Raw genomic sequence first — 26,745 nt, forward strand, 5'->3', positions numbered from 1 at the left:
TTACCATGATTGCTCTGATCGATAGAAACGCCATAAAATATCTTTCAACAGGATCTCCCTTTACCATTGATGTGCAAGCGCGACAAAATCGTTTTAAATCTATTTCCTTGCGATAAAGATCCAACAGGTTGGTAACTCCGAAGTGACTTTTTCATGCCAGTGTTTTGACGAGGTATTTCTGATAACAGACCTTTAGTTTTAAAATTGATATTTTCCTGAGCGAGACCCTGTATTCCGATCACATCGACAAATTGAAGAGACAAGATGGCTCTAGAAATATCTGGATTGTTCTGTAACTGCCATTTGGTTTAAACTATAACTTAAAGAGACGAGGCCTATGTATTGATTGCACCTCTTCTTTCAAGCATGGATTATAAAGTCGTAAAGTCGAACTTTAAAGTAGGTCGAAAGGAATTTATTCCAAGGTCTGTTACTTTTACTTGACACAGTGTATAATTAAAATCGAAAGCATTTTATATAGTCAGTCCCAAGATATATTTGCTGCACATTTGGACGTTTTTTTTTTAAATAAAAATACTTATACATGTGAGAGAAGTGCAGATGAAATCGATGAAAGGGAACATTTCCAAGATAACTTCATTCACACATTATCATTTTATCCTCGTAAAAATTTACGGGAACGAAAACAGATTTCCTATGGAGATTCATAATGGGGAATGTTGACATCTTTTCTCCATTCGGAAGTCACTCGGAAAACCTCCCACAATGTTTCAAAGTTACCATCCGGGCTTCATCATGGCTGATGCAATGCAGAATCCCCGTAGACTTTCTATTTTTAGCCGTGTATTGAAATCTGACAAGCTAGAGGGGGCGTTTCAGAAGAGAAATCTTGGGATTTTTTCATACTGTTGAATGAAATCGTCTGAATCAAGAGGTATTTATAAATATCGAACAATTTAAGAAAATATGCGGCAAAAGTATCTTGGGACAGACCAAAACCTATAATTATTATTAAAAGCCTGAGAAGGTCATTCCAAAAAGGGAAAGAAAAAAGGAATAAAATGAGTAAGTTAATAACACATGAAAACTGTTCCCTCTTTGATTCACACCAGTGCCAATGTTAAGTTTGCCTTATCATTGAAACACATGGATTTGCCTTTAACATTTCTTTATCATTACTACTTTTTGATATGTTCTATTTATATCACGGTCTTGTTAAAGAAGAAAGGATAATAAACTCTTAAGATAGAACATTTAAAGGTTTTAAAGAGTTGAGTGATTTCTTTAGTGTACTATTCAAATATCAAACTTTAACAATGTTCAAAAATCGATTAAAGTTTTATGATTTTTAGAATCTTAAACAAAAATTGTCGAGATCAATCTAAGGAACCTAGTGTCTCAAAGGAGAATACATTTTTTATGACCTGAATTCTGAGAGTGTGACCTTTTTGGTTTTTATACAAACGATTTTATTCCTATTAGGTAGCATTTATTTCTTTATCAAGTGAAGACTAATAATATAATAATTGTCTCACAAATGAAGTTGTTCTAAAGAGACAACAACAGTTATTATTCTGAATTCAGTTAAAACAAGTGAATGAAATGTCGGAAAATTGTCAACATGACGCTGATATATGTAGAAAGAAAACATTAAAAGAAATCAAAACATAAACTAATTTTACTAAAACTTAAGTAAATGAAAATAATGAAATGGACAAGTGTGTTTTCATCGCAAACATTTATATAAAAAAATCTAAGAGCGACAACTGATGAAATTAATCAGTTATTGAAAAGTAGAGTTCCCGCGTTTAAAAACAAAAATTTTTAATTTATTTGTTAAAATGATTTTTGTATTATTGTAATTTTTCTAATTTGTATTTTACATCTACATGCATATTTTCTTCATTCTTTTAAATATTCTCTTTAAAATCTGATCACCATTTAAATGTTTTGTCATCTTCAATTTTTTCGGCGAAAACCCCTTTTCTCATTATAATACATAGTTGCAAAAGAGTTATACAAACAATGTAGATATATACAATATGAACAGTTGCTTACCAATGGTGCGTCTACTCTTTATATAAGAGTTCACGAGTTGTCTTTCCTTACGATCAATTTCAATAAAATATGAATAGTAGGATTTTAAAATTTTTTAAAGCAAGCAATATGAACAGTTGCTTACCAATGGTGCGTCTACTCTTTATATAAGAGTTCACGAGTTGTCTTTCCTTACGATCAATTTCAATAAAATATGAATAGTAGGATTTTAAAATTTTTTAAAGCAAGCAACTCTTTATATAAGAGTTCACGAGTTGTCTTTCCTTACGATCAATTTCAATAAAATATGAATAGTAGGATTTTAAAATTTTTTAAAGCAAGCAATGAAATTGACATATTCTTATCAACCTCAAAATTACGTTATTGTTATTCTAAAATTACTGTATTTGGATTTACCGATACAAAGACCTCTTATGCAATAAACAAACCAACAGAAATTATTTGAAAAAAAAAAACACGAGAAAACTTATTTAAATCACGCTCATGTTGATGTTCTAGAAAAAAAATGGACGATGAAGTATCTTTGGGGATAAAGACAAATCATTTATCTGTCATTTGTTTCACTAAAAAAAGTTACAGAGTTGATTTTTGTGCATCATAACGTTAAATCAGAAGACGACTGCCGTTTGTTAGAGTATTTAAAACAATGTAACTTGCGTAATTTTCCAATTCTTATTTGTAATAAAAGTTTATAGCAAATTATAAGCGAAAAAAAACCAAAAAAACAAAAAGACCAAAAAACAAAAAAACTGGAATTTGAGCTGGAAACGATTTAAACTTTGTTAACACCAAGACCTACGCGATTTTGGTCAAAAATTATTTTTGCGATTTTAATGTTGTTAAGGCTTTAGCAAAAACTTATCCAACATGCAAAGTTTACCTGTTAAAATTAAATGAAGAGAGTATCTGGGAGAAGGGGGTGGAGGGTAAAGACACTCAATCCAGTGGAAATCCGACATATTCAAGTTCAAAGGAAATCCTTTGGACAAAAGGTGTGGTATAATTGGCATATATTCGGCAATACTTTAAATAACTCCTTTTTCAAATTCTGTTCATCCTACGTGATCAACCTGTGCATGTACAAATTAAAGTCTAGTTTATATAAATTGACTCATGACTAAATAATACAGTGTACTTATTGTGCATGTACCTATTACTCGTTGTACTTACTGTATTGGACATTATTTAAAGGGGCATGGTCACGATTTTGGTCAAGTTCTTTTTTCTGTTTTTATTTTTTACAATGCTTTAGAAATGCGTTTCTAATGATCAAATGAAATTTGAGAGTTAGTAATTAAGCTATTAACAAGATACAGAGCTCACGATTCTTTGTCATGTAATCAAGGCTTGTGCCCTGTTTCTGTTTACATAGGTTCAATATACCAGTAAAAAATCTTTTTTCAAGCTGATTTGTCTATCTTCGTACTTATGGTCACCATAAATAAACAGTTTCTAACGTTTAACACATTCAATTAAGATCTAAAGGTCATATGAAACGATATCCTGACCATATTGAGTTATATACGAGAATTAGTTAATAAGTGCCTATTTAATAAGTCTGGCATTGTTTCATGGAGATTTTACAATGTATGCAAAATATCAGCGCCACAGTCGATCAAAATCACTTAATCAGGAATTGACTTACGCGGCTTACCTCCCTTGCTTATGACGTCAGTAAGACCCAATGGTCTTTTAAACCTATATAGTGAATATAAATATCCATGTAATTTTTCAGCATTTTAAAAGAAAAAAAACTATTTTACATAAAAACTTATATAATTATACAATAATCAACCTTGGCAGTATATTTTCTCTCTAGAAATTAAATCGTATGCGTTTATATTTGGTAGCATGTACATACTCAGTTTAGAGACTGCATGGAGAATGCATACATGTAGATCAACACGCAAGTATTATATAATTTTAATATATGCTTGTATATATGCTTTATTTCAATTTGTTTTAATGAAATTGTCAAATTCAAAAATAACTGGTCGTTTTTTTTTAATAATTCAATGTATATGATACTTTTTAAAAACAGCTTTTAGGCAACATGCTGCCTCATTCGCTTCACGATTAAAATGTTTGTTTCGTTTTTAAATTCACAAATATGTTACCATTTAATTTTTTTTAGTTTAAAAGAAATTTCTTCAACTGTTTTGATTTTAAAACATGTACTTAATTGTACATGCGATGTTTTGGTTTTAGAACGTGTATGTGCTGTGTTTATTCACATATTACTCACAGATCGCTTCCGCAATTTTTTCTTTCCTTGTTTTATTATTATTGATGCTTATTCTTAATAAAATCAGTTGATGATATACACATCTTTTTTTTTTTTTATCAAACAACCGATTTATTTTACCAGTACATTTCTAAATCCTTAAATGTCATATTTCCGCGATCTTATTTAATTAAACGTTAATACACGTGTACTCAAGTATTTTCTAAAGATATTGCTTAAAGTATATATATCAATAAGTCAGAAATTAACAGATCATATTAATTAGAATTTATCAATAGTTCTAATTTTAAAAGAAAATTTAAGAATATTTTTGCGGCATTTTACAGCGGCTTTTAAATACAAACTATTATAATACACAATGCCTAAACATTTTCTTTAGCATACCTTATACTTTTTTATTTGACAAAGTAAATAGAAGTGAATTAAAATGCTTTAATTCTCTTTTTAAAAATGTATCCCAAAAATAATAAGCATCGAAGAAGAAAAGGATGTTTCTGTTTCAAAAGGATTAGGATAATTCATTAATTAGCTGTTAATGTGGGAGCATTTCTTTCGTTGCAGTACGGGATCTTCGACATGATAATACTTTGGTGAAAAGCTGATAGTTTCATTTAATAACGACTTTGTTTACATGGTAAAGAATTGTAAGCTCTGTAACTCGCTTATAACTCAACGAATGACATTCAAATTTTGATTGCATATTAAAAATGCCTTATAATTACTTAAGTATTGTAAACATTAAAATCGGAAATTTTTTTTGACCAAAATCGTAACTTTTATTACTTTTCAAAAATCTAAATAATAATTTTAGAGTTAAAGGTTTTTAGAACACGAAAGAGTTATACAACTACAATCTTTGTCGTCCATTTCCATTACAATATTTTTAAAACTAGAATATCTCATTTTTAACAAACATAATATCCAGTTGACAAATAGAATTTATTAACTTATTCCTTGTGCAATGAAAATTCTCAAATCAGTAACATTTTTTACATTGGTCAAAACTGTCCACTGCCTTGCAAGAGCATCATGGGTAACATCATATCCGCCATTCCTTCACCTGCTTCCGTCATCGATAGAAAGGGAAGTAACCGCATAAACTCTTGCATTTCGAACGCTGAAAAAGAATCAGGTTTTTTTATTTGACGTAATTGCAAATCTCTATCGGCGTGTCTTAATATTGTGAGATGACATTGCGTTTGTTTGTGTATTTTTTGGTTGTGCTATTTATTCCCTGATTGCCAATTTACGGATTTATATAATAATGTAATATGATTTTTTAAATTACTGTCTCTATTGATTAGATAGTGATTAGATACCTTCAACAATATTTTGAATATATCTCAAAAATGAGATTTTCTGTAATTTTTGCAATTTCTGCAATTTTGATGCATGCATACTATAGTAATTAAAATGCAAATTTTGGCAATTATAACAGTGATAAGAAAAATGGAAAAAAAATTGCGAAAATCAGACATTTGCATTGGTAGTGATTACATGTATTTGGATTACTGAAATACAAAACACATATTAAGTTAGTAAAATTTACAAAATAAATAATTTATGCAATAACTTTTATTTTAGACTGGTCATAAATCTTTTAAATGTATGAAACAAAAATGGCATGATTTATCGAAGTCTCACCATCGTTTTGACCAACTCCTGGCTGGGTGGGTCTGTATATATTTGGTCTGATAACGACTGGCTGTAAAAGGCGGCGTGTTGACGGCTTATTCCCGCGCCCCAGAGTATTTGGGCTTAAGTCCAAAGTTCCTTTGAACGAGAAAACATGCCCATTATATCTTAGACGTTGAACAATAAGTTGGCCCAAGTGCACATATGTTTATGGTACATGTATCTAATACTAAAAGCACTTTTTATTACACACAAGCATGTTAATTTTAGTTAAAATCTTAAAGTCTTAAAATTCAACCAGGGAGAATGTCATGTTGCTCAAAAAGAATGCACATGCAAACTTAAAAAATTTATAGTTTTTACATGGGAAAATGGGGTGTCACTCCATGGACAAGCTTTCTTACTGATTAAACGTTCACATAACGCATTGTTCTGATTTTTATAATCAAACTGACTGGTTAAACGTAAACCTAATATTGTTTCCGATTTTGTTTAAATGTTCTCCATTCTTACTTTAGGACCAGATAAATCAAATTGTTTTCAGCGACATTTATGGTCAAAAAATTGATCATAAAATTGTCCTTAAATTCTTAGATATGATTAGCTTAGCAATGGACTATCATTTAGTAAATAAAATTATTTATATATTTTACCTTTTATGTATAATTTCTTATATATTTTTAATAGAACTCTTCTTCTAAAGGAGATCAAAACAGTCTAAAAATGACCATGACCATCGAACTCTCTTAACTGATCTTTTTAAAATGATGAATTCTAGTACCAATAGCAGCTTTTTAAAATATAGTGTTCCTGACTAAATGACTTGATGACAGCCAAATATACAACTTCATGTTTCTTTCCGTCTCTATAAATTGTGCATGAAATACTATTTAATAAAACTATTCTCTCTCATCATGAGTACAATACAAGCATGGAGTAAACGAAAAAAAAATAATAAAACCGATTAGTATAGCACTTTTTATTAAAACATTCTATTCATCATCATCATTGGCATCATGTCTTCCATCGCGTCAAAGGCATCTCCCCCTCCCATCATAAAAGGCAACATCATTCGACTCATATCTCTGTTTGGCCTCGTTTGCATGTTGCCGAAACCTATAAAAATATAAACCCCCATTTAAATGACAGCCGAAATACGTTATACTATATACGTGATTCACAAATACATTACGATGCACTTACAACTTGTTTGTTTTAAGTTATTAATAATTTGTAACATATATGATTCTAGATTATAATTTGTAATATACATACGTGTAGTATACGTATGATTAAATTACTGCAAATATAAGTTCTTGTTGTGATATACATGCAGTACACTATAATACTAGTACAGTCGAATAAACTGGGTGCTTTTAGTGATGTTCATCTCCATATGAAAGTTAATATAATATGTGAATACAATCATCGTAAATAAATATATTCACTTACCCATTCCTGGATAAACTTGGTTTGTTGTCAGTCGGGCTCTGGACGCTATATAATAAAGTACGTGCAGATGTGAAAAACGCGATGTATGTTGGAATATGTTTGTGATATATTTTGACGTTAGTAAATGATGAATTTTGTTGTACTACGATTTCCTGGGTTTATTTTGATTGAGATTCGACTAGTACTTTGTATTTCTTCTAGCAATTGAATAAGTCACAATTTTTGAAACTATATATTTCAGATAGTGCTAAATATAACTTAGAGGTTATTATTGATAGCTTAGAGTTGTGAACCATAGCTTACAAATTGTGAAACCATATTAATGTTTAACTCATTAATGTGTCATAAAATTAACCCAAACAAATTCTCTAAAACGGTGGTCGAAAGGTGCATAAACAAGGGTGTTAATAAAAGGGGCATTATTCTCATTTGAAAAGTAATTGCAAAACCTTAAAGCACAGAGATAATAGAAATTATCTCATTACGCCCCAAACACAATCAACACAATTACTTGGAAAAGTGATGCATGCGATTCAGACGCGCGTGACGTTAAACAGTTAGCGTCGTCTCTGATCCAATACATCAAAATGCTAGTAGCGTTGCAATCCCTCTAAGCAACAATGAAACTATGCATCAACTGTCCAGCTAACGTAAGTCAATTCTATGTAAAACATATGTGTCATATTTAACGTTTTCCCCTATGTCCTTCAATTAGTCAAATGAAAATAAAATTTATTGCTGTGTTTCACTTCTGAAGTTGTTAAAGGTATTACAAAAGAACTTACGACAAAGTCGTAAATTTTTCAGTTTCATAGAATGATCCCTTACGTACAAAATGTATACAAAACAATTTGTATAAAAATTTCCAGTTATTGTAAGTATGTTTTATTAGTATCAAGTTAAAACAATTGGTAGCTGATTATTAATGAGATTTTATAAATTTGGTCGCAAGTCGTAAGTTCTATTGTAAAACGCAGCCCTGAATGTTAGAATAGCAAAAAGTAATGCAACAGTTCAACATAAGTTGGACTAATATGTTTAAGGAATGATTGTAAGACGGTCCTGATAATAGTTTAAACAATTAACAAATTTGTGCAATTTGTAAATGTTTTACGTACAAAATTATATTCTTAAAAATAGCAATTTTTATTTTATTAGTAATCACTTCTTTAAATGAATTTTTATTGTCAAATGTTGCATGACTGTCTAACATCACCGTAGATAAAAGAAAATCAAAACGCTGACAAACAGTTTGATGAGAAATAAATCAATATCAGATTTATAAAGGTTGGTGCCCATGACCCTTTTTAAAGACAAATTTTATCTCCTTAAAAGAAGAGCTTTATATAAAGATAGAGGAAACTATCAAAATCTAAAATTAACTATATGAATGTTATTAATTACCATGTATGAGAGTTTATAGCTTGAACAATCTTATCTAAAATTAGAAGTTGATCTGATCGTTATTTTTACATAAAAATATTCTAGCTTAATTTTTTCTAGCTTATTGAACACCTTACCAGGCCTAGGTCGTCCTCTAGCTAGCATATTCCTTTTCATCATATTCAACATCAAGTTGCGATCATCTGCAAGAAAAGAGGGTACGTTTCAAATATGTTTTATTGGTTTTATATGGTTTACATGTATATAGTCCTAAGTATATAGCAAATAATTTGTACCCAACGGTAGAATGTAAACTTGTTAAGTAATCATTGTAGTTCTTTGCTACTTGTTCTAAGTATCTTTTAAAAACCCAGAAATAACTAAAATGAAAACATTTGACATAACATATTTATTTATAAATATTTTAATTTTGAGAACCTATATTTTTGTCAATTATCATTTTTGCACTGTATCGCACTACAGTATCCCTTGAAAACATGATCATTTGCTTAACATGTTAAAGGTTGTATAGGAAATCCCCATATTGTGACGTACTTTCTATCAAAATATACAATAAAGTCAATCATGATTTTACATTTTTTCCTTCCCAATATTCTAAAGTAACAGCATAGCACAGTTTGTAAGATGGTCACATACGAATCTGTAAGTCACAAGTTCGAATCCCGCTGGGGCTTTTCAATTTTTATATCTCCAAAAACTTTTTAAAAGATATTTTTTGGTCAAATGACTTATTTATATTTTTTGAAATTCCAAACGCTGAAATTCTTATGATTATAACTTTTTAAACCCACATTAGTATCGACAGGTGTCTATTACCACATTAAGATTATGGAATAGTTATTTCAGATATGTGTCTCCAATTTGTCTTAAATTTGTCAACTCACCACATGATGAGTCAACTATATATATATATATATATATATATATATATATATATATATATATATATATATATATATATATATATATATATATATATAAAATTTGAAAAACGAAAGACAACACAGAGTAAAACGTTAGCGCTTTCATTCAATCTTCAGACGTTTTTAAAATAACAATTACGTTACTTGGTGACGTCTACAATACAATGACGTCATAGTTAAAGTTAACGTAGTAGAGGGATATTTCCGCGTAATCTATAGGGTAATTCAATGAAATATATACACAATACATAAAAAAGTTAAATTATAGCAGTCTGTTGAGGCAAGGTTTTAAAGTTTGAATAAAATGTTTTTCTTTTTCTCTTCTTTCCGTTGCACTCTCTGTAAAAAGTTTATAAAATGGAAACACTTTAAATTGCCCGCCTCCGCATACATCGATGTGCTCGCTGAGTTTTATTTTCCGGTACTCTGGGTCTTTAATTTGCTGTTTATGCACCCGGATTCTTGTTCTTAATGTTGTCCCAGTTTCGCCGATATAAAATTTGTTGCAACCATCACATATAATGGTATATATTAAATTTTTGGAATGACATGACATGTCCGAATTTACATATATATATATATTTGGAAAAAAATATATCGCACAGTCTATTCGTATTTTGTTAGTCTAAAATATAAAAATGCATTATTCGAAGTAAAGCTTGTACAAAACATGGCGTTGTTAGCTGCTCGAACTGTGTTTAAGCTGGATATGATAAAACCATACCTACTGGCTCCTGCCCTCTTGAATGAAAATGGGATGTCACATATGTTGATACCATTAACACAAGGAAGAGAACAACGTGGGAATTCATTCTGTCATTATAAGGTGAAAACATTAAATTGCATTCATTGTTTAAAGTTTTAAACTAAAACTGTATTAAGGCTTTGCGGGACATGCTTTTGTTATCTCAAAATATTTATTATAAAAATCCCACATGAATTGAAATAAAAATGGCTTACATGGGCGAACATTTCATACTTTTTAAAAATCATGTACTAGTAATTGTTAACCTTAACATTTTCTCTCATGTCGAAAGTTCCGACAAAATTTGTGATGAAGTATAAAACATGATATTTCTTTGATAAAACAAACCGTACTTACGAAATTAAGAAGTATTTAATAATATTTTATCATAGAGAATCATAAAAAATAAATGTAGATATCATACCTGTAAGGCGATTGCTGCTCCCGAATATGTCAGCTTGAATGGTGTGGGCACCCAGATGAAGTCATCTTAAGTAATCTAAGGGAAGCTCCAACTCTCATTTGTAACTCTTTGCTTGCAGGCGTTTTCTCCCTTTGAAATGTTCCTCGAATGCCAAAATTACTGCGTACAGTTTTCACCTACGACTTAAAAAGACGCGAAAAGACACGCTGATTTAATGAGTATTCACCTGTTTGGATCTTTCACTTTTATGTTTTAATTGGTCATTGACACGTCAGTAATATAAGGGAAGGGTCAATTTGAATCATTTTAAGATGATGAGTCTCTTTTCTCTCGCTGTTGAAATAAGATAATTGCACGTGGTGGTGAATAAAACAGCTTTAGGATACAATTTTCACTTTTTTGGAGCAATATCCGCATGCAAAACAACCAGTGTCAAACTTTTCTTGCACATTAAATTACATTTCAAAAGGGAGAGAAAGTGAATGAACTCATTGTAGTTAACATGACTTATCTAATCATAAAGTAGTAGCTGTGTTATCTATCTAGTTAGATTATCAGAGGAAAAATCATAATCACTTTATGAAATCTTAATTCATTGTACAGGTAAAGTTATTTTCTAATTTGAATTAATTTACAAATCTGTTCTATATTTGTACAGAAAAAGAACATGTAGACACAGAGCATATATTTTTCAAAATGTCGATAAAATTTGTTTGCTAATTCTTTGTGTATTCTTCAAAATGGATTTGTTTATTCACATTTCTTAAACTTGTACGAGCTAAACAAATAAAGTTTTGGCTTCATGCTAGAATTGTGTGTAATGTCTTGTTTTGTTACGTTTCGTAAATTCTAGTACTACTACATGTGGGTGTTTTTTTTTTTAATATTATGTTCTAATTATTATATACTTTTTAAATACTCTGAATTCTTTTGCAAGATATGATTTTTAAATTCATAAAACTGACATTAAAAAAATCTACAAATTTAATATACTCCATTGTTAGCTAAAATAATTTTCAAGTAATCTTAATGCTGATTTGTACAATTATTATTTGGTCGAATCATCTAAATGTGTACGGAATGGGTGATCTTATTAGAATTCTGTTACTACATGGTTATGAATGTCTATCTCACTAAAAAAAGATGTTATTTTTTGACGAAGTTCATAGTTTTGTAAAAACCGGTAAATAAACAGTAATACGATTTTTGAATTTAAATTAACATTAAATAACAATATGCCACTTAATATGTATATGCATATTTATTATTGAGTCTATTATATTTGCTATAAATATTTTTTTTATTTGTATTTCATCGTTAACTAGTTTTTTTAATTTTGTAATCCATAAATTACTAAAGCGTCTATGTAAAACTAAAAAAAAATATTCACTATTACTAAATATATAATTATATATATATATATATATCTTGATCTCTAATGGAGTGAACAAATATACGTTATTTTTGTTTGCTGTTCAATCCATATTCATTTATATACTACAGGGAGTATTTATGTTATGAATAAAATTCTTTCTTTAACATAACCGATGTATCTTGAACTAGTTTCAAACGTAGTACATGTTAATGAGTATTTTAGACATCACAGTATTTAAAGTAAAAAACTCAGATGTAAGTTATCTCTCTTTTAACTTGAGAAACTGTTATGATGAAAATGAATAAGACATTTTTGGAACCATTTTAACAAGACCTTGGGCTTTCAGTAGGGTGTAGCTATCTTATTCTTGCGTCAAAACAAGTTAAAATATGACGCTGTTTCAAGCGAAATATACACATATTGCGTAGTCTTTGGTCAAAAGCCAGACAAGTCTTGTTGATTTCAAAGAGCCCTGGCTGAGTAGTCAACAATGAAATAGACAGGCCTACGTCACATTGCCGTTTGACAACTACCCAAAGTCAAAGCTCTTGTTAAAATTAATTGTTCTATATAAAGCAAAAAAAATTTTAAAGCAATTTTGCATTAAAAAATTAAATTCTTATTTCTGTCTTCTTTGAGTCAATAGTTCTAGCGTTAGGAAAAAATTGCACTTTCTGTAGAGGGTTGTGTGGTATTAATGTAGATTTAATTGGTACATGTAATATGTTGATTATCCAGACTCCTTAAATCAGCCACACAATTACATCACAAAGTTGATACGTTGTAGAAATTAAAATTAGAATAGTAGTTCCTCTATATTTGGTAATAAAAGTAGCCCTCCTAAGTCGAAGACTTTAAAAAAAAATTAATAAAAACAACAAAGTATACAATAACTTAAAGCACAATATTTAGTGTAAAAACATAATGTAAAATTCCCGAATTGTATATATAATTGTTGATATATACTCGTATGTTATGCATATAAATGTACATGCTCTCAATGAGATTCACTTTAAAAAAAAAACCAACAACACTTTTTTTTCTAATGAGTTATATACAAATCAACATATTATCTTATACCTCAAATACTATGTTGTTTATTATCGTTATATAATTTCCTATTGCTTATGAAATAAAATAGAAATAATGTTTGCGTATAGTATACGTCGTGTATTCACAAATAACACAGGCGTATAGAGGCTATAATTAGCAATATATAGAGGTTTAAGTTAATGTACAAGTAATATCCGGGCGGGCCAGGTAGACAATTTCATATACATATAGTCCATCTCATGGTCTCCGAGTTTAGCAATACATGGGCAGACTCTATGTATCCAGGGTATATAACAGTCTACTATATATTACAGTTGTTCAGTGTAATTGCTTGTGTTTTAAATTCATGAAAAAAGAAAAAAAAGAAGTTGCTGTCTTAATTGGGATGCTCTATTTAGCTTTACAGTCCATTATCTCCCTTAAATCTTAAATTCAAGACCGCATAGTGGTATTGGGGCCAGCTGAGTGTTATGAATGAGATTTAAACATTTGAAAAGTTTATGTGACCTGCCGAGTGCGTGTTGTTGGTCAACGATACACATGTTGGTATTATCACTGGGTGCAGGATAACGATAGACTACCCATCGGGAACCCGTCGTCAACTTGGGAAAAGTGACGCAGGCGGAGGCACGAGCACAGTATGACACTGGTTTAGGGTCCAGTAACATCTATTTTGAAAGGTTTGATCTACATATCAGTGTGTCGATGCTCGTGTACCAGATTATGCGTTGATTATTAATACATGTACGTGTGATGTATACTAATCGCCAGTGATCTACATACCGTATATCAGGTTTTTTCCGCGTGTATCCAATTTCTGCTTTGTTCGCGACGATTTCCGAATCGCGGAAAATGAATCAGCGTAAATTTGATACAAAGTTTACTTTTTGTAATAGAGTTCTCTCTTTCCTGAGGAAGTGTGAAGTTATTTAAAACTACGGTGAACTGTGTTCAGTTAGTTTACTTAGAGGTACAAATTGCGGGATTGGAGGACAAGCGCCAGATAATAGATTTGTATGCCTCGTTGTTTATTTAATAATCCATTGACAAGCTAATTAAAACGTTCGCTTTCCTTGCATAAACCAATGTCTAATTATAGCTGAGCTACTGGTATATGTAACGGTACATGATCTATTTATTTATGACTGTTTGCGTCTCCGAAAATAATTGTCGGTAATTATTTCACATTAAGGAAAACGTGTAAATGGATTCATTGTCCGAATTTTTCCTTACAAAGAGCGACAATTTAGATACTTTTCGCCACTTTCCTCACAGGTTTAGACAATCGTAAATTATATTTACAATGTGACTTTGAAATAGTGAAAATTAAATTCGCGTAATTTTCATGTACCCTTCTAGGCTGTGATTCGCGGAAAAAACATGACGCGGAAAAAAACTGATATACGGTAAATTGGGGTCTCAACTGTACATGTTCCTACTGCAGGTGAACTTGTCTATTTTATTCAGAAGACAACTTGCCAAAAATATTGTCTGGACTAAGTTTAAATAAGTGTCATCAGCTAAAGTCAGGTTATTTATTCTGTTTATATATATTTTTTTTTTTGGGGGGGGGGATATGTAGGTTTTTTTTAAAATGTGTGTGTGTGTGTGTGTGTGTGTGTGTGTGTGTGTGTGTGTGTGTGTGTGTGTGTGTGTGTGTGTGTGTGTGTGATTTTTCAGTTATTTGAGTGTGTGAATTGTGTGTATTGAGTGTTTGAGAGTGTGTGTGTAGAGAGTGTGTATGCAGTAGCTATATTTTTTTCTTTACACTGTAAATAAAGTCATTTTCACGGTTCTCCATCTTTATTTATTCAAACGTCAGCTCATAAACGAGGGAATTTCCAGGCCTTTTGATACCAATTTTGACAATCAATGACCAATTTTTCCTGGGGTATCTGACAGCAATTTACACGAAGCCAGAAAGAGAAATGGTACGTACATAGACTGTTGAAACCAACAAAGCACACACACACACAGGATGCAACAATACCGATAACTTCACTGCTTGGTCATGGAATAGTCATTAATATTATGGAATCATCATTGCTATTGGCGGACTAATGTTCGTGGGTTTATTTTTTTTTTTGACCATCAATTTACATCCTTACGAATGTATATATACAAACATTTGTTTAATAGTTATTTAAGGAATAAGGAATCATTCTTTGAGTATTAGGAGGTGATAAGTTTGATCGGGGCATGATCAAGTCCAATAAACCCCGAAGGGCATTATGATAGATTTGATCACGGACCGACCGAAATTATTACCTCATAATTTTTAAAGAATGATTATTTTTTACTTATATTTAATATATAATTTTGCGCCATTGTACGATTAAATATTTAATTATGAATAAGAAAACCCCGCTTGCGCCCAATTTGGCGTCATTTGAAGTTATGGGTTTAATAGTACAAAATCTATACGTAGTGTTATCACAGGCAAAGACACTGGAAAATGTAAATATTCAAAATTTACCTGAACCTGCTATCAACGAAATCAAGCCTACTCTACATGTAACTAATGTCTGTTATATTTTTAATTTTTAATCATAAATAACAAGTTCTGTGGTGCTATATTTTCAATAAGTAAGATAATTTAGCACTCGGAATTTTATTTCCAGTTGCAATGTTTCAAATTAATTGTACGCGAATTACTAGTTTATGATACTTTGCGTCATATGTGCATAAAATTGTTTTAAAAAGTACATGTAGATATGTTTTGTTAACTAAGTAGCCTTGGGAACTTTGCTTAAAGTGGTAACACTAGCACTTTACTTATCACCTACGTGGTGATTAGAAAAGTTATCAATGTACTCTTGAAATATAATTGGAGTGTGACGCATGATAATCTGAACCCCGTTTCTCTAGAAGGCGTAATATATGCAAGTCCTTTTAAAATACCTAGAGCGTGTATTTGAAAATAGTTCAAATAACACATTTTAAGCATTTCTTTCATTCGAAAACAGTTTGGAAACAAATTAAAAGTTATTTACATCAACTTTCTCTCTATATATGCAGTTTGAAAATCAATGATATCTGTATGTGTAGACAGTAATTCGGTTAACAACTGTGTCTTAATTTTTTGGTGTAATTGGTATTTTTATGAATGCTTCTTTGACATTTTATCTTCATATCGATGACAACAGGTAACACGACGAGGTTCAATTGAAAAACTACTTTTCTGTACATTCCATTTAATTGAAATACATGTTTATGTAATTGTATTTGTTATACTTTTATGTTAAATACTGAAATCTGATTGGTTTAGACGCAGTTCATAATCTGTTCTATTACGGTTCGCCTTAGAATTCACGTTATTCCTATCTAAAAGCAGTGATGTTTTCTTTAAAATTAAGACATTCAGTATAACAAAATAAATAGTGCCTGTTTGGGAGGATAACAGTTGAAATTGACACCCCTCGAAAACCATTGTCAACCTCCGCTTCGCGTCGGTCGACAATGGTTTTCTCGGGGTGTCAATTTCAACTGTTACCCTCCCAAACAGGCACTATTTATATAGTGTAATACCCTAAAACAGAAAAAAAACAACAACAAAGCACGGTTATTTAACACAGATAAGTCCTTGGTTTAGTTTTTATAGTACTTTGAACAGGTCGAGACCACTAGATTTTGTGACGTCGGCTTAAATCTGCATACTTAATTTGCCATCTGTTTACTTTTATCGACAAACCAAATCAGGTGGATGAGTTGCAAGGCATTGTGTGCTACTACAAGTTTCAGTGTATACAAAGCGTATTGAATATCTATACCATTTTGAATTGTCCTTTGGAAACTCATTTTGAATGATTTTTCAGAATTTATGAAATAAATATGGACAATTATGTCTGAACTTTCATTTCTATGCTCACATTTAAAAAAAACTGCATATGAGGACTTATATCAACCTATTTTAATACCCCATTGTCAATGTTCAAAACAAAAGTGCGTCTTATTGAATTTGAAGCAGTGAGTACCGTTTTTTCACATGATACCCCAGATTTGGGACAACATTATTTCGTAGAATGCGCATTGATATTTTCTTCAGGGACATTCATCAGAAACGTACAAAATACTATATGCTAAATAGTTTGCGCTTCTTCATTTGTATATATGTGCATTTCTATAACCGTGGCTATTTACGTAGGTTAAAAATGTACAGTTACCTAATGCACAATGATAAAGTCATCAATAAACAAGTATGCAGATTTTCTTATCAAAATCTGTTTGTACTTGTATGCGTATGTTTGCCAGTCTTTTGATACTGATCGCTGTTTGAAGCAGCAATTGATCAACTAAAACAACAGTATTTTTCAATGTGAGTTTGGAACAAAGTTAATGGCACGTAATCTTTCCTTTTTTATCTTCTAAAGTACATGTAAAAATCAACATGTACATATATTCCGGCAAGCAATAATTTTATTAAATATTGTGTATAAAACAGACAAAACCGACGTGCGTTTGTTGAATCGTAAACACGTTGCATGCGCGGATCTAGAGGGGGGGTCGGGGGGGTCCCGACCCCCCCCCTGGAAAATGAAAATTTATTAAATTTACATAGTAAAATTATCGCGAAAATATGCCTCGGACCCCCCCTGGCAAACACAATTATCCTTCGGACCCCCCCCCCTGGAAAAATTTTCTGGATCCGCGCATGCGTTGTAGACCATCATGCATTGGATCGGGGAATCTGTTTGACGTAAAGATTGTCACATGTTAAACAATGCTACCCATATAAGGTAGTGCACCCGCCCTGTTGAACACGTACATTGAGACTGAAGCAAGAATAAGAGTACACGTAGTTTAGCTCGTATTTTCTAATGGTGTTTAAGTTGCCACGGGATCTGTGAATATTGCTTAAAGTGGTAACACTAGCACTTTTCCTGTCACATATATGTACTACTGGCATACAATTGGAGTAAGAAGCAAAAAAAATTCTGGATCCCGTTTCATTAGAAGGCGCTAGCACGGCATAATCTTACGCTTGCATTTACGTCAAATACTTCGACTAAGGTCCGTTTTACTAAAAGGCGTAACTTTGCACTCGACCTTAGTTAAGCAAAACACATATGCATGACCAGTGAAGGTCGTAACTTTTGGCTTAAACATGAAATGATCTCTAAAGCTATTGTTGAGAAATTCGTTGCCTAACATTGCGTTAAATTGTACAATTTGTCATCTTAATAAGATAAAGTTTATATGAAATTAAAAAAAAAAAGAAGACTTTTGATTGGAATGTGAATTGTTGCATAGAGACTTTCTTACCATCCTTCATACACATTATTTATAAGTTTGCACTCGTCTTTTTTTAAAGAAAGAAAGATGGTATATATCATTTTAAATTTGTTTGTAAACGATATTCGAATGCAGGAAATACAATGTACTTTATTTGACGATCTATTTCCAAATACACGATTTACATGTATGTTTGATGGTCTCGCATATATCAAGTGCTCTTTAAGTCATACCTGCTTATATCTCGAGTGCACGTGTTCAAAAAATACCACAACTCCGCAACCAAGATTAGAATTGTCACTGCTGTGCAGAAATTCATAACCAATTCTTATGTTCAAACTGTATATTATAATACACGTATGGGTAATAAAATCTGTTCAAATTATAAACTATCCATGCAATCATACATGTAAATTGAACGTGTGTATTAACATATTAAATATAATATATCATGATATATAAGGCGAAAGATGCTCTCTGTAAAAGTTGATATGGAGTAAGTGTATGTTACATACGAAACAAATATTTTTCTTATTGAAACTTTTGTCAGTGTTTTCTTGCATGATTATACACATGTAATCTTAAGTACAAACTTTTAAAACTTTAAGACTTTTACCAAATCTGAAACTCAGTTCGAACTTTCAGAGAAATATCTGCGATTCTGTATTACCTAAATTGTGTATCTGGAAATAGTTCAAAAATTAATTTCTACGAACTTCTGGCATTCAAGAACAGTTTACAAAAAATTAAAAGTTATTTACATCAACTTTCTCTTTATATATTATGTAGTTTGAAAATCAATGATATCTGTATGTGTAGACAGTAATTCAGTTAACAACTGTGTCTTAATTTGGTGTAAATGGTATTATTAGCAGTGCTTCCTTGACAGTTAAAAAAACACCCAAAAAACAAACAAACAAACATTTTAGTTGAATTTACAATTTTGGAAAGTTGAATTCATAATTTTGGACAGTTGAATTAATAATTGTTTATAGTTGAATTAATAGTTTTGGACAGTTGAATTGATAATTTTTGATATTACAATTAATAATTTTAGACGTGTCTCATCGGTTATAATCAACTTAAAATATAAATGAAACTAACTATGTAATGTACATAAGTACGTTAGCTAAAAGAAACAGCCAGTCTGACATCATCATGGTTATTTCGTGCAGTCCGTGATTTTTCTTAGATAGTTGTAGGTCTCGACCAATTGATAAACTGGGCGTGTCAATTTCACTTCCTTGTCAGTTTCAGCCGCTGTCGATTTCAACTAATCGATATTCTTTCTTTATTGACCAAAGGAGACATGTGCCTCATAGGCATATGATACATAAATTAACAGGAGAATGACGGGGGGTTCTACATTGTATATATATCAAATGGTGTACAATAATATTAATATAAATTGTAGATTTCAGTCTGGCTGTTTCTATAGAGCTATGAATTAACTATAAGTTTCCGTAAGAAATAGATGGAATAATACCTGGTAGATGTAAATATATTGTTTTAACAACATTGAAAAATTGGGGGACGGAATTTACCGCTTGACTGTTTTGTCCATGTAACATTCTGAGTGCTGTAACATTAATTTCTTCTTGTTCTTTTTTTATATGAATAATTTGAATGGGGACAGTAAACACATTCTTTTTTGGTTCACAAGTGCATTGAAGGTTATAGGTATTAATAAATCATCGCACAAATGGCTGGCGTTTAATTTTCATTCTAAAGCCTGCACACATCGACATTAAAAAACTTGAGAGAGAAAAATATCGATAAAGTTCAAAATTGTTTAATGAATAAAACTTAAAAAAAGAATGCAATATAAATAATTGACACAAATGAAGGAAACAAAAAAAAGGCTTCTTCAACAGCCTTGACGCAGATAATTACTGCGGCAGACAAAGACAGTTCAAAGACTCAATATCCAGGGCTGGTCTTGGGAGTATTTCTTTTTCTTTCTTTTCCAGCGACAATTAGTTGAATCCTCCCATAAGTAACGGCCACATCATCATGCTGTCTGGAATGTCCACCATCTGGTCCATCCAGTACCAGTTCATGGGATTCATTTGTCGTCTGCGGACTGATCCCCTGTTTCCGGGTGTGCTAGGGTTTAATGTGTCCGTTGCTCCTTAAAGATGGTATCAATAAAAAAAAAAATGTAGCACAAATACACATTTGTATACTACAGACCAATTTTTATTCGCGTGCGAGAAATTTTCGCGAGTTTATCGAGAGCCTCATAATCGTGAATATTTCTCGCCGCGAACTAGTTTTTATCAATACAATTGTAATATAAAAAGACAGGTATGAGTAAAGCTTGATGCGAAAATTATTCGCCACGAACCAGTCCATCTCCGGAAAATCGCGAAATAAATTCGACGTGAATAATAGTTCACTTACAGCATACAATAAATCACAGATATATAGCGATCACGCTTATAATTAATGACGCTTACAGCGAAGTGATTTTTATGTAGAGCAAATACACATTATATAAATATATATACACGTTATATAAATATAACAAGGTTATAGCGAACACGCTCGTGATGAATTAACGCTTACAGCGAAGTGATTTTCAATTCCTTTGACTTTATTACTTGTTGTAAACTTGACGGATATAACGAACTACGCTTTAAACAAAGCGGAATTATAGCTCATTCCGTGCCACTTCGTTATTAGTGTTTTACTGTATTTTAAACCAACTATTAGATTTTTAAAATATTTGCAAAAAGAAGTTCAAAATAGAATTTTGTAGGCATCAAAACGTGAGCATTAAAAATGAATGATAAATGACAATAATAGAAAAATAGTAAATCAATAATAGAGCTAGTTCTATTCCCTGAAATGTGTAAGAGAACTATTCTTAAATTTGCTAGAGTTTTCATCACAAACAGAATATTCATATTGATTGTTGCTAATATTGTATCTTAATATCTTAAAACTGTTTCAGTTTTCAGTAATTAACGTGAATCCTTTTAAAATAAGAATCACTCCTACCCTTTGGCGCAATGCTGTTGGAATCGAGTCCTCCTGTAATACAACAATGACATAATAACAACTTAATGTCAAATTTGAAGCAAAAATGACAGGTTTATCATTTTAACATTTTTTCTTGAAAATTTATTGCATTTCTCTTTTGAAGATATAATCATGAAAAAGTAATTAAATTTGTTGTCTACATGACTTATTAATTAACATAATTATGATCAAAAGCCATCTGTTTTCCTTTAGAATGTAAACAAGACATAAGGGACATATTTTTGTAAAACTGCGCAATTGTTTACGATTTTTGTCTTGTGAAATTATTTTTTTTTTTTTACATTCTAACACACATTAATTTGATGATAATAATAAATGATTAAGGGAAAAAAATCACATCATTGGCGGCAATTTAGCCATTTTTTTTTCTTTAGAGAAAAAGATTTTTTTTGGTTTGTTTGATTGTTTGGGTGGTTGGGGTTGGGCTTCTAAACCTATCTTAAAGCTTTGGTGACTTAATGTATTTTTTTTTATTTCCAGATTGATTATTTCTATTGGTGGGATGATACATGTACCTGCAAAACGTTAATTTATGCTTTTATTTTGGTTTGTAAGTATACTAACTAAAGTAGCTGGGGATCTTAATTCTGTGTACTGCCATCATGTATAAATTTAAACTAAACCAATAAAAACCCTTTTATGAATTCATACATTAAAAAATAAGTATGGATTACAACTATAGCATTAACAATATCGATCGAAATAGGATAATTTTATTATTACTCAAAACATTTGGCGTTATTAAAAGTGAAGCGGGGAATCATGAAATGTCTTCGTTATGACGTCATAAACGAATGTGCACAAAACTGCCACTGTAGTTGTCTAAACTGCGTACAGAATTTGATGACGAAAGCAAACTCGCAACATACATATACCTTAAGGGAGAGGGGGACGGGGGTTTCTGAACGCTTCCTAATACAAATATTTATTTGTAAAATAAAAAAAATGTTGATATAGCCATGCATTTCCACCAACTATGTTCTTTGTATAAAAACAAGATTATCTATCAATTCCTTACCGTAAGGCTGATTATTCTGGCTCAGCATTCTGTTCAACGCTGTCATAAAAGAAATAAAATATCAAAAATTCAATGTAATAATGAGGAAGTAATCGAATTTTATCTATTAATATTTATATTTAATTAGAACAAATATCGTATCAATAGATTTGAAAAAAAAATCATCATTGATAAAAGCTCTCCTGATAAATGTTATACTTAAAAGTTTGTGATATTCGCTATTTATGTAAATAATTGTTACCAGTTTTAAACACTCTTATTTTACCATTGCTTTAAGTCGTTTATAAAATTTATCAAATCTCCAACTCCATTTTCAAAGGATTTTGCGTAATCCTACCTAAGGCAGTCCATAAATGATCCTGGGCAACCGCCATTCCCAACAGACACAGGGTCAAAACAAGGACAGCATTCATTGTGACGTCAGATCCGTATTATCTCACCTTTAAATCACGTACGAATTGAGAAATAAAAAAATATATTTAACGGCAGTTCAAACTATAGCCGATTGCGTTTACGTACATGTAAACGTGACAATGCGTATTTTTTTAAGGGGCGTTTTCTAGCCTGCTCGCAGAATAAATAATTCAATCGTAGATTTCTGAATACTTTTGAATGAAATGGACTTAAAAATTGTCATATTTAAGAAAAGATTTTAACGTGAAAAGTTTGATGAAAAAACTCCACATTTTCTTTCATTAAAATTACATTTACCTATAATGCAGCAAATATAGCTCTTGTCAGGATCTAGTAAATGAAAGGTGCCTACAGGTTTATGAAATTCAAGATATGAATTCTTTTAATGATGCTTCATAACAATATCTTTGTTTCATAGGGTGTACCAGGGCTTAAATGTTTGGTAAACACAATGAAAAATCATGTTTTAAACAACCATTTTCTATGAAATATGAAGGATAAAAGTAACAAATCTCAGAGTTTTGTCCATTTTTGACTAATGAAATATATCTAGAATGCCTACAGTCTCTCCAAAAACGGCAATAAACAAGCTCTTGACCTCCTCTTTAAAATGATGTCAAATTAAAAATATGTACCGGGATTACTTTTCACGTGATTAAATAAAGTATCTCAAAATATTCGTTTTTTTGCTACATAATACCTTAAAAGCCGTAAAATACGGGAAAAGATTCATCAAGTCAATTATGACGTCATAATGGCTCTAGCACCAAAAAGACAGTCTGGAATCATTTACTAGATCTTGACCTTAAAACAAGACTTGATATATTAACGTTAAGTGTAGCTTTGAGCGTCGTAATTTAATTAATGCATGTATCTAAGAGCGTCTACTTCTTTCATTCCATAGTTTAAGAGCATGTTGGGGATATAATTCCAATTTCATCTAACTAAGTGGATTTGAAATACAACCGCTATGATCTCAAACGTAAATCACGCTTTTAATATAGCGGTTATCTATTTTTGGCGAATAATTTATTTTTTGCGTATTCTTTGCGTATTCTTCCTTGAAAAAAAGGCATATGCTAAAATATTTGCTGGTATTTAAAACCAAAATATATAAATTGTTTGAGATTTTGAGATTTGTTTGGAACATAAATCTGTTAATTTTCAAAGAAGAGGTGTGCGCATTTGAAGCCCTGTGATGATTAATCATATATAGTAAGACGATGATTTTGATTAATTAGCACCCTGGCCCACTGTCCAGCGTATGAGGTCGACAAGGTTGTGGAGTGATTTATACAACAGCTGTACGTATAATAAAAACACAGTACTTGTGTACGAAATTTGTAGTAATTCACAAAGAGATTAACTTAGTCTCTTTTAAATTCAATCACATCGTAGTTTGCACTTTCGCCGACAAAACCGTTCAACTGTAAGAATGGGTCGAGAAGTTAGTAAATATTTTTCAAAAAAATATTAATGAATTTATGTGTTTGAGATTTTAAAATTATTTGCCCCCCCCCCCCCCCCCCAACAAAGTATTTATTTCTGAAGTTTGATTCAAGAAAGTGTATAACACGTACAATAACTTTGTTTATCCTAATATATACATGTGTGTACATTCGATGTTTTAAATATAACTTCTAAAGTGCTCTACAAGACATGTGAAAATTTAGATATAAAATAAGTTCTCAATTAGTAAAAAGCTTTCTTATTCAATAAAACAAAACCAAATATTTGTTATAAAAAGGATAATTTGCAATAATAATTTTAAATTTAAAAAATCAATCTTAAATGAAAACAACTTGTATTTAAAAATTTATAATGCCCCTTTTCATAAATGTCTATTAGCCCTCGTCATGATGAAATCGTTTCAATTTTTTTTTCTCAGTAAAACGAATTCAAATATATACTTTAACATCAAAAGGCTTGTAGATACATACAATTTTTATAATTTGTTTTAAATTGGATAAACATAAACTAAAAAACTTAAAATATTACATTTTATCAATGGCTATAAAATCTTGATATTTCATTTCTCGAAAAAAATTTTTGTTTAAAATTGAAACAAAAAATTCACATTACCTGATTGAGGAACCTGTATAATTAAAACTAAAAAAATATTTTAAAGAGGGGGTTTTTATACGAGGCGTTGATTTTACCTGACCGTCATTTCAAAAGGTACCGGGCCAAAAGAGGCGGGGGATAAATTCTCGCTGGGTCAGTTCTGATTCATGTGGCTGACCTGATTAATGTCATTGATGCTCCGGCCTGGATTCGCTCTCATAATTGTCTGGCAAACCACCAGCGACCCTCGGGCGCTCATCGGCGACTAACCCACAAACTGCAATATTTCATTTCATTTCATTTCATTCAGCAAGGATTTTTTTTTATATCAAATGGATTCTTCCTTTTTTCGCCTTTTTGATGTTTCACACGTGTTGAAATTACAAATACCACCGGCGCGCGCGTGGTACGAGCTACATTTATTCTGTTTTGGGGTTGATTTTTTTCTCTCTTTGGGTATAATTATCATTAGACGTAAAGCTAGGATGGTAAAAGGTGTTATAAATTTCGTTTCAAGCTATGAACTATTGAGCCACAAGTTAACCGTCACGCTGTAACTGTCTTGTCCATTAAAAGTCACGCGCTGATAAAACAATAATTCATAATTTTTCACCCTAATGTGTAAAAGGTGATGAAAAAATATAAATCTTTGTATGAAAAGACCATCAATGAAAACTTATCATTCTACGCCGTTACTCACTTAAGTAAAAGTCTTTGGAAGATGTTGCATACGCATATTAACACTTTAGTTTTAAAAGTAAAAATAAAGAATATATTTCCAAAAAAAATCAAATAACATCTTTTATATAAAAAAAAAATATGTTTAAAATATGATTTGTTGCAACCGAGCATCCCAAGTGATAAATTTAGCAAACTTTTTACAAATCTGTATGTCAATCATCTATCTATCTATCTATCTATCTATCTATCTATCTATCTATCTATCTATCTATCTAGCTATCTATCTATCCATCTATCTATCTATCTATCCATTTAGCAGTCAGTTGACCGAGTCGCACTTGAATCTACATGTGTATACTCAACGCTTTAAGGAGTCAGTTAAATCTTTAGGTATTTGTAAATGAAGTTCAGCTAAAATCTATCATTTAGCAATGAAAAAAGTCCGTCAATCTGATTTATCTAAAATTTCATTCTTTTGTTATAATCTTAATACAGAACTCTTCTTTTTAAGGAGATCAATATAGTATCTAAAAAGTCACAACCATTCAGTCCTTTTAAGAGCATACTCTGAAAGCGACTTGTAATTGTACACGTAAAAGAGCATAAACTGACTCATATATAAGTTTTCGTTATATATTATGAGAAAAAGTTAAAAACACTGCAAACCCGAAAATCATTCCACTAGCTTATATGGTATTTCCTGCAATAGACAAAAAGAAATCGAAATTCACATGCCATTGTACCAATTAACTTTCAAAATCAACCGTTTAATAGTATATTTTGCATAGCTATAGAAACTATGTGTTAAAATTCACATGCCATTGTACCAATTAACTTTCAAAATCAACCGTTTAATAGTATATTTTGCATAGCTATAGAAACTGTGTGTTAATTGTAAAACTTCAGTATAGCTTTATGATAATCTAACGAAGTAATTTGAAATGGGACAAGGGTTCATAAAAAAAAGTTCTCTCAAATCAATGATGTTTGTAAGAAACGTCGCAAAGTTAGGTAGA

The 26,745-nt window shown here is 31.0% G+C and overlaps 1 protein-coding gene and 1 long non-coding RNA gene across 4 annotated transcripts; both read right to left on the minus strand.

Moving 5' to 3' along the window:
* Positions 1-5,157: 5,157 nt before the first annotated feature.
* On the minus strand, positions 5,158-10,988 carry LOC105331496 (uncharacterized). 2 transcript variants are annotated; one of them, XR_010710328.1, is made up of 5 exons: positions 10,848-10,988; positions 10,403-10,491; positions 8,872-8,937; positions 5,909-6,037; positions 5,158-5,381 (listed from the first exon to the last, which is right to left on the minus strand). It is a non-coding gene; the product is annotated as an uncharacterized lncRNA (long non-coding RNA). The 2 variants fall into 2 exon arrangements; XR_010710327.1 differs by lacking the exons at positions 5,158-5,381; positions 5,909-6,037 and adding exons at positions 6,850-7,015; positions 7,352-7,396 and having other exon boundaries at positions 10,848-10,987.
* Positions 10,989-20,283: 9,295 nt separating this feature from the next.
* On the minus strand, positions 20,284-25,167 carry LOC105331510 (uncharacterized). 2 transcript variants are annotated; one of them, XM_066073950.1, is made up of 5 exons: positions 25,144-25,167; positions 22,908-23,010; positions 22,571-22,609; positions 21,511-21,543; positions 20,284-20,638 (listed from the first exon to the last, which is right to left on the minus strand). In XM_066073950.1, the coding sequence occupies exons 2-5, from the start codon at positions 22,981-22,983 to the stop codon at positions 20,484-20,486; spliced, it is 303 nt and encodes a 100-aa protein (XP_065930022.1). In that variant the 5' UTR covers positions 22,984-23,010; positions 25,144-25,167; the 3' UTR covers positions 20,284-20,483. The 2 variants fall into 2 exon arrangements, with proteins under 2 accessions (XP_065930022.1, XP_011432041.3); XM_011433739.4 differs by lacking the exon at positions 25,144-25,167 and adding an exon at positions 25,067-25,117.
* Positions 25,168-26,745: the final 1,578 nt, after the last annotated feature.

The sequence above is a fragment of the Magallana gigas genome, chromosome 10, assembly GCF_963853765.1.
Source record: "Magallana gigas chromosome 10, xbMagGiga1.1, whole genome shotgun sequence".
NCBI lineage: Eukaryota > Metazoa > Mollusca > Bivalvia > Ostreida > Ostreidae > Magallana > Magallana gigas.